Source organism: Toxorhynchites rutilus, chromosome 3 (assembly GCF_029784135.1).
Source record: "Toxorhynchites rutilus septentrionalis strain SRP chromosome 3, ASM2978413v1, whole genome shotgun sequence".
Taxonomy (NCBI): Eukaryota; Metazoa; Arthropoda; class Insecta; order Diptera; family Culicidae; genus Toxorhynchites; species Toxorhynchites rutilus.
In genome coordinates, this window is record NC_073746.1 from 246928894 (window position 1) to 246944901 (window position 16008).

General features: G+C 41.9%; 3 protein-coding genes across 3 annotated transcripts in view; 2 read left to right on the top strand and 1 right to left on the bottom strand.

Annotated features, from left to right (window-relative positions):
- Positions 1 to 16008, top strand: part of LOC129775570 (uncharacterized) — a 40377-nt gene that overhangs the window by 23760 nt on the left and 609 nt on the right. The window contains exons 2-7 of the mRNA XM_055780449.1: positions 4058 to 4284; positions 4350 to 4550; positions 4615 to 5280; positions 5333 to 6126; positions 6196 to 7797; positions 7939 to 14316. Of these exons, the coding sequence (XP_055636424.1) occupies positions 10508 to 11656 (1149 nt within the window). The 5' untranslated portion in view covers positions 4058 to 4284; positions 4350 to 4550; positions 4615 to 5280; ... (1 more) ...; positions 6196 to 7797; positions 7939 to 10507 and the 3' untranslated portion in view covers positions 11657 to 14316. The remainder of the gene's footprint in view (positions 1 to 4057; positions 4285 to 4349; positions 4551 to 4614; positions 5281 to 5332; positions 6127 to 6195; positions 7798 to 7938; positions 14317 to 16008) is intronic.
- Positions 1543 to 3621, top strand: LOC129774106 (uncharacterized). Its single transcript, XM_055777805.1, has one exon. It carries the CDS (start codon positions 1543 to 1545, stop codon positions 3619 to 3621), a length of 2079 nt encoding a protein of 692 aa, XP_055633780.1.
- Positions 4064 to 9298, bottom strand: LOC129774107 (uncharacterized). The gene has a single exon (XM_055777806.1). It carries the CDS (start codon positions 9296 to 9298, stop codon positions 4064 to 4066), a length of 5235 nt encoding a protein of 1744 aa, XP_055633781.1.

Genomic DNA, 16008 nt, shown 5'->3' on the forward strand with positions numbered 1-16008 from the left:
TGAACCGCGTGCGTGAGTGGGTCGATGATAACACTCATAATGTAGAAAAGTGCGTTCACTCTGGTAATTTTGAGCCACAACGACATTCTACTCAAAATCAATCACTCGCATCGTCGAATTCAGTTGTAAGCAATAGTTCGATTCCCGAAGTCAATGACGGTCTGGGGGCCATGGCCGTTAATTGTACGGAGCAACCTAACAATCAACAATCGACGAGGAATCTGTGTCCTGAAGAGTATGTTGAATGTCCTATCACCAAGAAACAACTTGCCGCGCGTCAAGCGATTCCAAGGGATCTCCCCTCTTTCTCTGGGAATCCCGAGGATTGGTCTATATTTCTGTCGTCCTTCACCAACACCACTGTAATGTGCGGTTACACGGATGCAGAAAATGCAATCAGATTGCAAAAATGTCTTCCGGGAAAAGCATATGAAGCTGTCAAGAGCCGTTTGATGTATCCATCGAACGTGAAGGGAGTCATCGATACACTGCGTATGCGTTTTGGTCAACCTGAAGCTATTGTCCACTCATTAATAGCAAAAATCAACGCGTTGCCGGGTTTAAAAGAAGACAAACTAGAGACTATCATGGATTTTGCGGTAAATGTTCAAAATTACTGCTCTATCGTAGATGCATGTGGGTTGGAAGACCATCTTTACAACGTGTCCTTACTTCATCAATTAGTCAACCGACTTCCACCGTCAATTAAACTTGACTGGGCTAGATATCGTCAAAAGCTTGTTAGCGTCAATTTGGCGTGCTTTGGAAACTGGATTTATTCGCTTGCAGAAGCGGCCAGTGCCATTACTGTCCCAGCGATCCAGGAGTCTAAATCCACGCGGAGTGATTTTCATCAACCCAAGAAAAGTGGTGGTTTTCTTAACGCTATTCTAGAATCCGAGTCCCCACCTCATGATCTTCAGACACAAACCTATCATAAAAGTTATATTCAAGACTGCGTTGTGTGTGGAGCCGATTGTAAGGGCGTCGAAAATTGTAAGCAGTTCATGGGGCTTCCTCGGGATTCTCGCTGGGCTGTAGTGAGAGAATTCGTCTATGTCGTCGATGTCTTCGTAAACACAACGGAAGTTGCAGAGCCAAAGTTTGTGGTAAGGATGGTTGCACTTTTAAACACCACGAGCTCCTCCACAATGAACAGAAACACAAAGAAGTTTCAAGAACCGATGATCCTCGTCCAGGAACCAATTATTCGCACCACGAATGCAACGCTCATCGTGCTAGTTCAAATGCTGTTCTGTTTCGTTACCTTCCTGTCACAATACATGGAACGAAAGGGTCCATTCAAACATTCGCTTTCCTAGATGAAGGCTCTGCGTTGACTTTATTAGACCATGACCTCATGGAACAGAAAGTCCATTGTGTCTTCGGTGGACTGGTGGCACTGAGGGATATGAAAAAGACTCTCGAATAACACACGTGTCTATTGCGGGCACGCAGGATGGAGCAAAGAGGTTCAAACTGAATGAGGTGCGAACGGTGAAGGAGCTGCAGTTGCCATATCAATCTCTAAACATAGATGAAATGAGGATCAAGTATCCACATTTACGAGGTCTGCCTATAAGATCATACAACGACGCACGGCCGCGAATCCTAATAGGATTGAAGCATGCTCACGTCAGCTTGGTTCTACAAAGTAGAGAAGGAAATCCAGATCAACCGATAGCGATAAAGACTCGTTTGGGTTGGACCGTTTGTGGTGGTAATGGCGAGAACAATGCGTCGAATTTGGTGCACTACTCTTTCCATGTGCATTCCGAAGAACATTCGGACGAATTCTTACATAACGCCATGAAGGAGTACTTCGCTCTTGATAGTCTTGGAGTAGTGAGACCCAGTCGTGCTCTGTTGTCGTCCGAAGATCAAAGAGCCTGTTCAATGCTCGAATCTCTCACTAAGTACACTGGAGTCAACTTCGAGACTGGTTTGTTGTGGAGATACGATGATATTCGTTTACCTGATAGCCGGCCAATGGCTCTTAGTCGGTATCAGCTACTGGAAAAAAGAATGCAGAAAGATCCGGAGCTTTTGAAGGTTATGAACCAGAAAATAGTTGATTACCTGCAGAAAGGATACATACGGAAATTGTCTAAAGAAAAAGAAAATTTGCCTGTTTCACGCGCGTGGTATTTGCCAATATTCCCAGTGGTCAATCCAAACAAACCTGGAAAGGTTCGATTAGTCTGGGATGCAGCAGCTACCGTATTCGGAACGTCTCTAAATTCTGCATTCTTGAAGGGCCCGGACCAAATGTGTTCGCTCTTCTCTATTCTGTTGCAATTTCGGAAGCACCGTGTAGGACTAACTGGGGATATACGCGAAATGTTTCACCAAATCCAAATCCGCGAAACAGACCGATCATGCCAGCGGTTCTTTTGGAGAGACAATACAGGAGAGATTATTGTTTATGAAATGTGTGTAATGACTTTCGGTGCGTGCTGCTCTCCAAGCAGCGCTCAATATGTTAAAAACATAAATTCTGAACGGTTCTCTAGGAAATACGCAGATGCAGTGAACGCTATCGTGCAGCAACACTACGTGGACGATATGTTGGTGAGCGTAGACTCCGAAGAAACAGCTATTCGACTAGCTCAGGAGGTAACGTACGTACATGCCCAAGGCGGGTTCGAAATCCGTAACTGGGTCAGTAACTCAACAGCTGTTATAACTGTATTGAATCAGCCAAAAGCGAACGCGAAAAGTCTGGATTTGTCTACTGAAATATGCACCGAGAAAGTACTAGGATTGTGGTGGTGTACAGAGTCGGATTCGTTCACATACAGAGTCGGATGGGACCGATATGAAGAAACGTTGTTGAAAGGACTACGTCGACCAACAAAACGAGAAGTGCTTCGAGTTCTTATGACAATTTTTGACCCTCTCGGATTGATTGCGCATTTTCTCATATTCCTGAAGATTTTGCTGCAGGAAATTTGGCGCTCTGGTGTTCAGTGGGACGACACCATCAACGATGTTTTGTTCGATAAATGGCGATCCTGGCTGCGTGTGCTATCAACAGTTGAAAAAGTACGAGTTTCCCGGTGTTATTTCGTTCAAACGTCCTGCGAGTATCAAGCTGAGTTTCACACCTTTGTCGACGCTAGTGAGAACGGGTTTGCTGGTGTGTCATTCCTTCGTTTCATCTGTAGTGATCAGATAAAATGTACCATAGTTGCCGCAAAAACCAGAGTCGCACCGTTAAAGTTCCAATCTATTCCAAGACTCGAACTGCAGGCCGCCGTGTTAGGAGGAAGATTAGCACATACGATTCTAGCATGTCTCTCAATTCAAACTACAAGACGCATTTTTTGGACTGACTCTCGCGACGTTTTATGCTGGATTAATTCCGATCACCGTCGTTTTACACAGTTCGTAGCGCACCGGGTTAGCGAGATTCTCGACATAACAGAGGCGGAAGAGTGGCGTTGGGTGCCTACGAAACATAATGTGGCAGATGATGCAACAAAGTGGGAGACTAAACCGGATCTGACACCAAACAGCAGATGGTTCAACAGTCCTAGATTCCTGCGGAAAACCGAAGAAGATTGGCCACAACAACTGTTTCAACCCTTATCGAATTCTTCAATTCACCGGATTCAATAGTGCTGACAATTCCTGGACGTCCCCGTGATTTGAATCTGTTCTCATTCCAACTGTCCCTTCCAATACGTTACGTGATACGGGAAACGATACGAGACTTAGGATAAACGAATAACACCAAATACGTAGCAGATGAAGAACACTTTATTCGCGGAGTACAACCATTTAATTTATACCAAACTACATTTATTTCTACAATTGAGCCTTTGAGAATGGTGATACCGAGTTAACTATGGCGAACTAAGAGAGACATTCTTTTTTCTACTACATTTTCTACTACTAAGATGGAAAGCGTTACTCTTTCTGGCTGCGTTCTTGTTTCTAAGCTCCGTATCTACTATCAACTGTAACATAGCCGGCCACCTAAACTTGGCTTTAGACAATTTACAATAGACATAAACAAAACTATCGAATCCGTTGTTGTCAACATTTCTTACAGATTTGCTTATTGCACAGATTCCTGTACACCGATTGATTCATCTGAAGGCAACGGAAAAATTCGTGAGGTTGGTCTTTTATAAATTCCGTTTGCTGTTTTGACGGTGACCACCCGGATGATATTGTCTTCTCCTGGATGCACTGCGACGATTCTCGCGAGAGGCCAAGCGATGGACGATTTGTTATCTTCCTGCAACAGAACCATTTGACCAATCCGAAGGCTAACTGGTATCGATGTCTTTTTTCGCTGATTATTCACTTCGGTTAAGTATTCCTTTTTCCACCTTTTCCAGTGGTTTTGAACTAGTTGTTGCAGCTGTTGATAATGTTTGAGACGATTCAAAGGAATGTTCGAATAGTCCGGATCTGGTAAGGCTGCGAGCGACGATCCCGTGAGGAAATGTCCAGGGGTTAAAACATCTAACTCGGAAGGATCCTCGGAGAGTGGGGTAAGCGGACGCGTATTCATGTTCGCTTCAATTTGTGTCAGAACAGTAACAAAATCTTCATATGATAACTTGGAGTTCCCAATTGTTTTGACCATTGTACTTTTTGCAGTTTTCACGGCCGCTTCCCACAGGCCTCCAAAGCTGGGTGCTCTTGGTGGGATAAACTTCCAGGTTATTCCTTTCGCGCCACATTCGTTAAAAAAGATCTCTTGACTCGATTTACGGTTCAGAAGGTGGTAAAGATCTGCAAGAGCATTGTTGGCACCTCGAAAATTGGTTCCATTATCTGAGTGGATCTCGTTTGGCAGCCCACGGCGAGCGATGAAGCGGCGCAGGGCAGCGATAAATGCATTTGTTGATAAATCGGATACTAATTCTATATGAACTGCTTTTGAACTGAAGCAAATGAATATAGCGATAAATGCTTTTTTCGGAGCGGCACGACGATGGACTGGCTTCAGGTATACTGGACCGCAATAATCAACACCAGTAATTGCGAATGGACGGCTTGGAACTACGCGTGAAGTGGGCAACTGGCCGACGGGTTGTGTTACAGGAACAGGATTCAATCGGAAACAATTTTGACAATTTCGACAAACGTAATGTACGAGTAATTTTCCACGTATGGGCCAGAATTCTTGTCGCATTGCAGACAAAGTCATGCGAGATAATGGATGCTTATCTGGTAATATCATAGGGTGTTTAGTTTTGTAGCTCTCTGTGGATTGCGCCAATCTTCCACCGACACGCAAGACTCCTCTATCATCGACGAAAGGTAGTAAGTGTTTCAAATTAGATTTCATTGACAGAGGTCTTTTATATTCCAGTGCTCTCTTTTCATCAGCGAAGGCTTCATACTGGGCTGACCTCACTAAGCATTCCTTGGCTTGTACCAACTCCATCGCTGAGAGAAATTCTTCATGTGACTTTCTTTGCTTGCTTCGGCAACAGTTTAAAAAGCGTAATATATATGCTGTTATTCTGAGCAAACGCTGGAAATTGGAATACCGCTCAAACAGAAAAAATGGTTTCAGGACAACTTGAGCAACCATCACCGTTCGTTTTCGTTCCAGGATTTCTTCAGAGGGCGGAATCAATTGCGTGTTCTTAGGCCACCTTTCCTCTTCTTCACGGAGCCAATCCGGACCGTGGAGCCACATTGTGCTTTTCATAAATTCTGACGGCAACATTCCACGAGAAACGACATCAGCAGGATTATCAGTTCCTTTAATATGTTTCCAGCTTTTACCGCTTGTAAGCCGCTGAATTTCGGCAGTACGGTTCCCGATAAAGGTCTGCCAAGTATTTGATGGTGCTCGAATCCAGTATAGAGTGACTATAGAGTCCGACCATAACCAACACGGAGTGTCCTTCATTCGTAATGCGCATGCAGTTTTATGGTAGAGCTTGGCACCCAATAGTGCAGCACAAAGCTCCAAACGTGGTAAGCTGATTCTTTTCAGAGGTGCAACTCGTGATTTCGAGGTAATCAATTCGGTCTTAACTTTTCCAGTAACGTTCATTGAGCGAGCGTATATACAAGTACCGTAGGCTGATTCTGAAGCGTCGCAAAACACATGAAATTGAGTTTCCACGGAATTTTGTAAAAATACGAAACGGGGTACTTTAAACATTCGCAAAAGCGACAGCTGATTACTGAACTCCTTCCAATGTATTTCAATTTCGTCAGGTACTCGTTCGTCCCATTCAAGAGAGGCTAGCCACAGACGTTGCATACGTATTTTCGCCCAAGTAACAACGGGAGATACCAAGCCAAGAGGATCATATAATTGAGCAATTGATGAGAATATTTTACGTTTAGTCCAGTAGCCATCATTCACATTTGGCTGTATATCGATACAAAACTGATCCGTTTTTGTTTCCCATGCAACTCCAAGGGTTTTTACTTTTGATTCGTTTTCGAAATATAAGGTAGTCGTTGTTTGTAACTCTCCCGAAGACATATCAGCCAGAACTTCCTGACAGTTAGAGCTCCATTTTCGTAGCTGGAATCCGCCTTCTGCGAGTAACGTTTGAATTTCGTAACGCAAATGTTTAGCTTCGTCGATTGTTTCGGCTCCGGATAGTAAATCATCCATATAGAAATCTTCGGTTACCACACCCGCAGCCCGTTTGTACCTCTTTCCTACATCCGTCGCCAATTGTTGAAGTACTCGAGTGGCAATGAATGATGATGGGGATAAACCATATGTGACCGTTTGTAATTCATAGACTTGAACAGGGTCGGACGAACTAAATCTCCAAAGTATTCTTTGTAACGAAGCATCGGTGGGATGTATTTTGATTTGCCTGTACATTTTCTCCACGTCCGCAACAAGGGCAACGGCATGTTTACGAAAACGAAGCATAAGTACTAAAAGATCATCTTGTATTACAGGACCGGTGAGCAGTGCTTCATTGAGAGAAAAATTTTTAGATGTTTTCGCTGATCCATCGAATACAACACGTAGTTTAGTTGTAGAACTCGATTCCTTTAGCACTGGATGGTGGGGCAAATAGCAAACAACTTGATCTTGCCTTGAGGGTAACTCATCCAGCTTACCGACATGTGTCATGTGTTTCATGCATATATATTCCTGGATGAACTCGTTATATTTTTTGCGCAAATCACAATTCCCGTCTAACCGTCTTTCCAATTGATACAATCGTTTCAAGGCGAAGGATTTAGATTCGCCAAGCATATTTTGAAAATCGATCCGTTTAGGGTATTGTGCCACGTAGCGACCGTTACTGTCTCGATTAATAGTATTTCGAAAGTGAATTTCGCAGTCCTCCTCTTCTTGTGTTCGTGGCGTCTTGTCTTGAAGCTCTTCGACGTTCCAAAACCTTTCAATAACTTCGTGCAGATTATTAACAGTTCCAATATTGCACGTAACTTTATTATTTTTCGTTTTCCATTCTGTTTCTCCAGCAGCAATCCAGCCGAAAACTGTGTTCACGAATACAGGTAAATTATCTCCAATTCGATGAATCTGGCACCGGCCACCATTAAGTAGATGATAATCGTAAAAATACTGGGAGCCCAACACAATATCAATAGGACCGGAAACGCTGAAATTTGGATCGGCTAATTCTATGCCGGATGGAACCTTCATGTTTGACAAGTAAATCGATGCAGAAGGGTGATCATCCGTAACATGTCCTAAAACCAAGAAATTCATTGGCATTGTAAATTCCGTTGTTCGGGAAGCTATCGTCGTGGAAACTTGATGCACCGCTTGTTGGCGTGATCGTCCGATTCCGCTAATTTCGACTTTCTTGTCGTATCGTGGTAGGTTCAAAAGCGTGCATAGTTTCTCCGACATAAGATTGGCTTGCGAGCCACAATCTAACAAAGCTCTAGCTAAATGCGTTCTTCCCCAACAATCCTTCACTTTCAATATAACAGTAAGTAAAAAGACGTGTTTTTCAGTACTGCCTTCCACCATATTTGAAGATGTTGCAGTCATCGACGTTGAAGATGTCTCGTTTGGATTTGTAAAAAAACCGGAAGTTGACTGCATAACAACGGTACCAGATGACTCCGAGGAAGCATTGGACGAGAAATTGGCTGACGGAAACCCAGGATGTAGTAACGTATGGTGCTTCTTGGAACACGTCCTACATCGGTATCTGGACGGGCAATCCCGAGCGATATGATTGCGCCCTAAACAATTGCTGCAGAGTCGTTTTAAGTTCGTTATCTTTAAGCGTTGTTCTATAGATAAATTGTTAAAATCAGGACATCTTAGTACAGAATGTTTTTCGTTACATATAATACACGATAGACCGACATTTTCGACTGCAGAATTGACTGACATTCTCATTGGACGATTTCTCGTGTCGTTCCACGAAGATGAATTTTGCTGGAATGAATTCGCTGGAACAGCAACAGTTTGATCGACTATCACTGCATCTAGTATTCGCGTTTGTCTTTTCAAAAATTCAACGAGGTGCGAGAACAGAGGATCTTCATGCAGTGTGGCTTGTTCTTCCCATTGTTTTTGTGTCGTTTCATCGAGTTTAGAAACCATTAAATGCGTCAGCATCGCACCCCATCCGATTGTTTTCTCTCCCAACTGATCTAGTATTTTCGTGTTTCGGTCGAAGCAGTCGATAATATCATGAATCGATGTAGCAGACTGTCTTTTTACCTTTGGATATTCCAATATGGCATTCAGGTGTCGTTTTTTCAATAAATAGACATTTGAAAATCTTGCTACTAAGCCATTCCACGCCACACGATAATTGACTTCACTCATCTGGTAGCAATCGATTAATTTGAATGCTTCACCTTTCAGGGAAGCACGTAAATAATGAAATTTTTGTATGTTGCTCAATTCTGGTGATGAGTCTATCAGTGCCTTAAATGTATCGTGGAAAGGAAGCCAATTTTCGAAATTACCGTCGAACTCAGGCAAATTTATTTGCGGTAATCGCACGTACGATTGCACATTATCCGAACTCGTAGACGATTGAGCATTCGTACTTTCTTGTTGAGATGCTAGTCGTGGAATTTTGCTTGTCAAACCCGCCCTCACTTGAAAATATTTTTCTTCGAATTCCGCCCGAACCTGGCGATTTATTTCTACGTTTTCATCATCTTCCTCCGAGCATTCTATCTCTCCTTGAATGTTTTCGAACTCATCCCACTTGGCTTCAAGTTTTTCCAGTCGGAATTTGATTTGATTTTCATCCTCAACATCACCGGTACGAAGGAATATTTCTATTCGTTTTAAAAAATCCATCGTGCTGTCCCTGAGACTGATTTTCGCCTTCATCTTCTTTCCCATAGTTGATGTTGAACGAAGCGACATACACGTAAAAGTAACAGGAACTGGTTCTGCAATGGACGACAAGCAAAGTACCCTTGCGCGAAACTAACCGTATTGGACAGGTACTCACCTGGTGAGCCTGTCAATGAGGCGTTGTATTATGAATAATAGATGATTCTCTCTAACACCAGCGCGTGATTTGCGGATGTAATTAATGCGTGATCCAAACGATGAATACTCGGCCACCAAATATTGCTTAGATCCTTGAATCTCGAAAAAAAAAGACCAGGTAGGCGCGCAAGATATAGTGTTATATTTGGACAGATACTCACCCAGTGAGCCTATCAATAAGACCTTGTATTGTTCAAACTATTTGCTATGGCGGCGCCTATTTCAATAATGGACCTGCTCGTAATGGCGACGTGCGATTTACCGGTGCTTTGAAGAATGCACAATCCTGGTCACGGCACCAATGTTTCAACCCTTATCGAATTCTTCAATTCACCGGATTCAATAGTGCTGACAATTCCTGGACGTCCCCGTGATTTGAATCTGTTCTCATTCCAACTGTCCCTTCCAATACGTTACGTGATACGGGAAACGATACGAGACTTAGGATAAACGAATAACACCAAATACGTAGCAGATGAAGAACACTTTATTCGCGGAGTACAACCATTTAATTTATACCAAACTACATTTATTTCTACAATTGAGCCTTTGAGAATGGTGATACCGAGTTAACTATGGCGAACTAAGAGAGACATTCTTTTTTCTACTACATTTTCTACTACTAAGATGGAAAGCGTTACTCTTTCTGGCTGCGTTCTTGTTTCTAAGCTCCGTATCTACTATCAACTGTAACAACAACCAATACGAAAGAGCTCAACCAATGAAGAGTTGCGTCCCAATTTGGTGGCTCACCTGTCGAACCAATCACCGCTAATATGTGTCACTGATTTCTCCAAATGGCAACGGCTGATCAACGTCGTCGGATTTGTGTTTCGTTTTCCGAACAACTGTCGTCTGAAGAGCAAACATCAATCAATTTGCACCGGACCGTTATATTTAGAGGAGAAACGTGCGGCCGAGGAACATGTGGTCCGTCAAGCTCAACAGGATGTTTTCCTTGATGAAATAACTGCTCTAAGAAAACAACAACTCATATCGAGAAGCAGTTCTCTAGTTAAGTTCAGCCCCTGGTTAGATGACCGAGGAGTTCTGAGGATGCGAGGCCGAATTTCCAACTGTGTGTTCATTACAGAAGAAGCAAAAAATCCTATAATTTTACCCCGTGACCACTACGTTACTACCTTGATTATCATGCATTACCACCACAAATTTCACCATTTAAACCATGAGACTGTTATAAATGAGATACGACAAAAATACTCGATTTCGCGAATTCGCGTTTGCTACGCCAAGGCTAGAAGAGCCTGTCAACGCTGCAAGAACGCCAGAGCAGTACCATCTCCTCCAATCATGGCGGACCTTCCAACTGCTAGATTAGCAGCACATTCTCGACCCTTTACCCACGTAGGGATAGACTATTTCGGACCGATGGAGGTAGCCATAGGAAGAAGAGTTGAAAAACGATGGGGAATGCTGGCTACATGTATGACGATCAGAGCTGTTCACATAGAAGTCGTCCATTCACTAAGCACCGATTCCTGCATCATGGCTATCCGCAATTTAATTGCTCGTCGTGGAGTTCCTCGTCACGTTTACTGTGATCGCGGAACCAACTTTGTTGGCGCTAGCAACGAGTTGACTAGAGTGGATAAACTGCTGAACAAAGAAGCCATCATAAAAGAGTTTTTGGGTTACGAAATAGCATGGTCGTTTAATCCACCAGCATCGCCCCATATGGGTGGTAGTTGGGAGCGTATGATCCGCAGCGTGAAGAGCAATCTGATGTCTCTAGAAATACCCCGTAAACCATCAGACGAAGTACTACGTAATGCGCTGACTGAAATAGAAGGTTCATTAAATGCAAGGCCGCTTACACACGGTCCAATCGAAGATCACGCGGCTCCAGCACTAACCCCTAATCACATTCTTCTTGGAAGCTCTAACGGGACGAAGCCACTTACGTTTTTAGATGATAGCAGCGTTATCGTGCGTCAATGTTGGCGAACTTCTCAGATCATTGCCAACCAATTTTGGAAACGTTGGCTATCGGAATACCTACCAGAGATAACTAGGAGAACCAAGTGGCATTCATCCTGTGTGCTATCGGTGAAGATCGGTGATGTGGTCATCGTTGTAGATCCAAAGTTACCTCGCAATTGTTGGCCAAAGGGAAGGGTGAACTCGTCCTGGCAAAGATGGAGAAGTAAGATCCGCAACGGTTCGAACATCCGGGGGAGTGTATGAGCGCCCTGTGGTTAAGCTTGCTGTATTGGACGTTCAGCGCGGAGGAAAGTAAGTCGACTAGGTGGTCGACATACGCGGGGGAGTGTTACCAGCCCCTGGTTGCAAACGCGCACCCATCATACAACAACCTTGGACAACACATACGAACACAAGTAGAGTAGAGAGCAATAGAGAAGGTAAATAAAACAACCATTGTAGTGCTACCATTTTGATCCCAAGAAAGTCACCGGTGAATCTAAAACACATAAATTTCAATCACACACAAGAATTACACATAAGAACATCAAATATCGAGGTATGGTTGAATTTATTTATAAGAATTTATTAGCCTAAACTGTTTCTCCACAAAACAGGATTAAACATATACAAGGAATTTAAAAAACACTTAGGGGACTAAACGTAAGTGAACATAGATTGGAAACAAACAATAAGAACAATACAATCACAACATTTTATCATAATCACAAACATTATCGAAACACAACATTATGTATGAAAACCACAAATATTTTATTATGTTATAACTTATAGATTAAGTAAAATTACATTTCATAGGTATATTATAATCTCCATTGAACTACACCAAGTTCCTGTGTTTTATTCTTTGGAGCATTATAATCCCGGAATCAACCCCTTCAGTCCCGTTGGTGGAAAACCAACAGTTACAATCATCTGTTTTAAGTCAAATATGCGCCGTTTTGTTCGATGACTTGTTCCCAACGAGATGCCAACTTCATAATATCCCTGTTATAGAAGCTCGCTTCCTTATTGGCAAAAAACTCGGATAGCCAATTTTCACAGGCCTCTTTTGTGGCTAACTTCTGACTACCTAGCTCGTTCGCCATGAACAAAAACAGATGGTAGTCACTTGGTGCAAGGTCCGGACTATACGGCGGATGCAAGAAAACCTCCCATCCGAGCTCCCGGAGCTTCTGGCGCGTCACCAAAGAAGTGTGTGGCCTGGCGTTGTCCTGATGGAAGACAATGCGGCCTCTGTTTATCAAAGATGGCCTCTTCTTCATGAGTGCTACCTTCAAGCGGTCCAGTTGTTGGCAGTACAGGTCCGAATTGAGCGTTTGGCCATAGGAAAGCAACTCATAATAGATTATTCCTAGACAATCCCACCAAACACACAGCAGAACCTTCCTGGCCGTTAATGAGGGCTTGGCCACCGTCTGAGCCGCATCGGCGGGCTTCGACCACGACCGTTTGCGCTTCACGTTGTCGTAAGTGACCCACTTTTCATCGCCAGTCACCATCCGCTTCAGAAACGGGTCGATTTTGTTGTGATTCAGCAGCGATTCACATGCGTCGATACGGTCAAAGATGTTTTTTTGCGTCAACGTGTGTGGCATCCATACATCGAGCTTCTTTGTGAATCCAAGCTTCTTCAAATGGTTAATAACGGTTTGATGACTTATCCCCAGCTCTTGACCGATGCTACGGCTGCTACTATGCTGCTCTTTCTCGGCTAATTCAGCGATTTTGTCGCAATTTTCGACGACAGGCCTTCCGGAGCGTGGCGCATCTTCGACGACCTCTACACCAGAACGAAAACGTTGAAACCATCGTTGTGCGGTGGAAATGGAAACTGTATCGGGTCCATAAACTGCACAAATTTTCTTGGCAACTTGAGATGCATTTTTGCCTTTGTCATAGTAGTACTGTGAAATATGTCGGATTTTCTCTTTATTTTGCTCCATATTTGCGACACTCTAACTCACGAACGACTCAACCAAACAAAACTCTGTCAAGGACTATATTATAGCGCCTTTCCAACAAGCTATAGTATGACTCGATACAATGAATACAACTAGAACTACGCGCTTACAACGACACCTCGCGGAAATACCGCAGGACTTTTTTGACAGCCTAATAGTATAGTCGCATTCAAATACACCAATCAAAGGCAATTTTGACGTCGATAAGAGAAGTCCAAGAGAGTAGTTGACGGAACGGCGACGGTGACGTTGTATCATGGATGCCAGGTGATCTCTTCAGATATCTTCGCATGGTACGAAAAATGTCTTCAAATGTCTCCACAACTATATTGAAGGAAACTAAAATTCATTACAAAAATTTTAACAATGTTTGACAGATCATTCTGTTCGATATTATTATATAACTGTTATATTCGACAAAGTTAAATGTCACTTCGATTTTAATGTGTCTGTATGTGTCTTCAAACGTAGCATTAAGAATATAAGGTAGTTTTTTAAATTTGTCTCACAGGTTTTTTAATCTAAAATGAAGTAAAGTAAATAAATAATGCATTCCATTACGCTTAGCTTGAGGTTTTGTAGTTCATTTCAATAAATGTGAATAAAGAATATATAAATTTATATTATATAAATTATAATATATAAATTTTATGAGTTTAAAAATGATGTGATAAATGTTCTGTGAAGGTGGGCTAGATAGTTTTTAATGCCAAAAAATAGAATTGACAACTCTCACTTGTCAAAATAATATAATGAAATATAAATAACTCAATTTGTTTATTTCAGCTTTGAAGTTTTGGCTAATTATTGTGAAACGATATGTAACCAGAAAACCATCGATTGTGGAGTGGTCGTGAAAAACAAGCGAGTGAATGACACCGAGATAAAAGTCTCCATTGATTACTAAGGACAAAAGTAAACAAGTGACACTGATAAAAAGTGAGTGGATGACACTAAGACAAAAGCGGTTCGCTTTTTGCCAATTTTATGAAAATAATATCTCCCAAAAATTCACATTCACAAATTATCACACCGAAATGTCTTCACATACTTCATAATATGTCTTCACAGAATCAAATGTCCTCGCAGTAAGTTAAATGTTTTTAAAATGAAGACATTGCATTTCAAAGGTTCCGTTTTGATTCCATTGTAGAGTTTGCGCATACATTCTAAGTTCGCTCGTGTTAAGAAAAATCTCATGTATAGTTGTATTTTTTTCAAAACGTTTTTCATGAATTGCTCTTCATATGATTTTTTTCAGTAACGATATCGTCAAAGAAACGATTTCGCTGCCAGCAGTTTATGATGACGGATGAAAACTTAACGATTTCATCACGTTTGAGTTGCCTCAATGTGCAGAGACAAAGTACGTAGAATAAGAAGATAGTCTCATCTAAACCATCGATCGAATCCATATAAACATTTTTGCAAATTGTAACACGAGAACTGTCTCAAAATATGTTTCGTAATGATGAAATGGTAGTTTACTTTTTTTATCTCTTTTGTTTATTTTAGGCTCATTAGCATTAGCACATTACACAGTTGCCATTTTTCGGCGTTAGAGTATTCCCTTCTATACCATCGTATATGGTACACATTTACACAGTAGCCATTTAGGCGTAAGAGTTTTCCTTCTGTTCTTCCATTATCCAATTGGACCAGACAGCGGAGACAGTTGATTGGTCATTGTTGAGTTATTTATAGAACAGCAGCGAAACGTTTTGGAATACCCAAGAAGCAAATGCATGAGATAGCTCGAAACGTCTCCGATTAGTTTATCTCATCACAATTTATATAAAACACACTTACGAAGACACGAAGACACACCAGTACGAAGACGTCTTTTTTGCTGATTATCGGTTAAAACAGTATCCCCAAAAGAATCCCGCGGAAAAGCGAACAAACAAATATGTTTCGCGTATCGAACGAGCTTCTGTATCCGAAAAAGTTTAAATATCACAACCTACAGATCGGTAAACGGTGGACAGTTATCCGGCTTTCTCTTTCACTTTCGCTTGCAAGTGGTGAAAAAATATTGTACAAAAATTGTGTCTAAAGGTAATTTTATATTATAATGGTAAATTTTGGTGAGAATAACTGAAAATTAATAGATAATAGTACAAATTAGGGTCAAAACAACGTGCTTCTAGCAAGTAAATAAGGCCAAGAAAAAAAAATCATACAAAGTTTATCAAAGGGGGTCTTCGTAGCCACTTGGTAACGCGTTCGCTTAATAAGCGATCGATCGTGAGTTCAAACTCAGGGCCCTCAATTGACCATCTTTGTGTTGTTATAGAATCACTACGTCCACGCAACCATCATCAGCTATGGAGATCGATCCACGGTGGAACAAATAACCCAACAATGATCGATTTCAACTGTCTCCGCTGTCCGGTCTGCTGAACAATGGAAGAACAGATAGAATACCCTTACGCCTAAATGGCTACTACTGTGTAATTTACCATAATGTAATGGAACAGAAAACCTAACGCCTAAATGGCTACTCTACTACTGTGTAATTTACAATTTATAGAAACATAATTATATGTACATGTACACGATAAAAACCCGGCTCTGTTACAGATAAAATGCTAATGAGCCTGATAAATAAATAAATGGGATAAAAAAAAA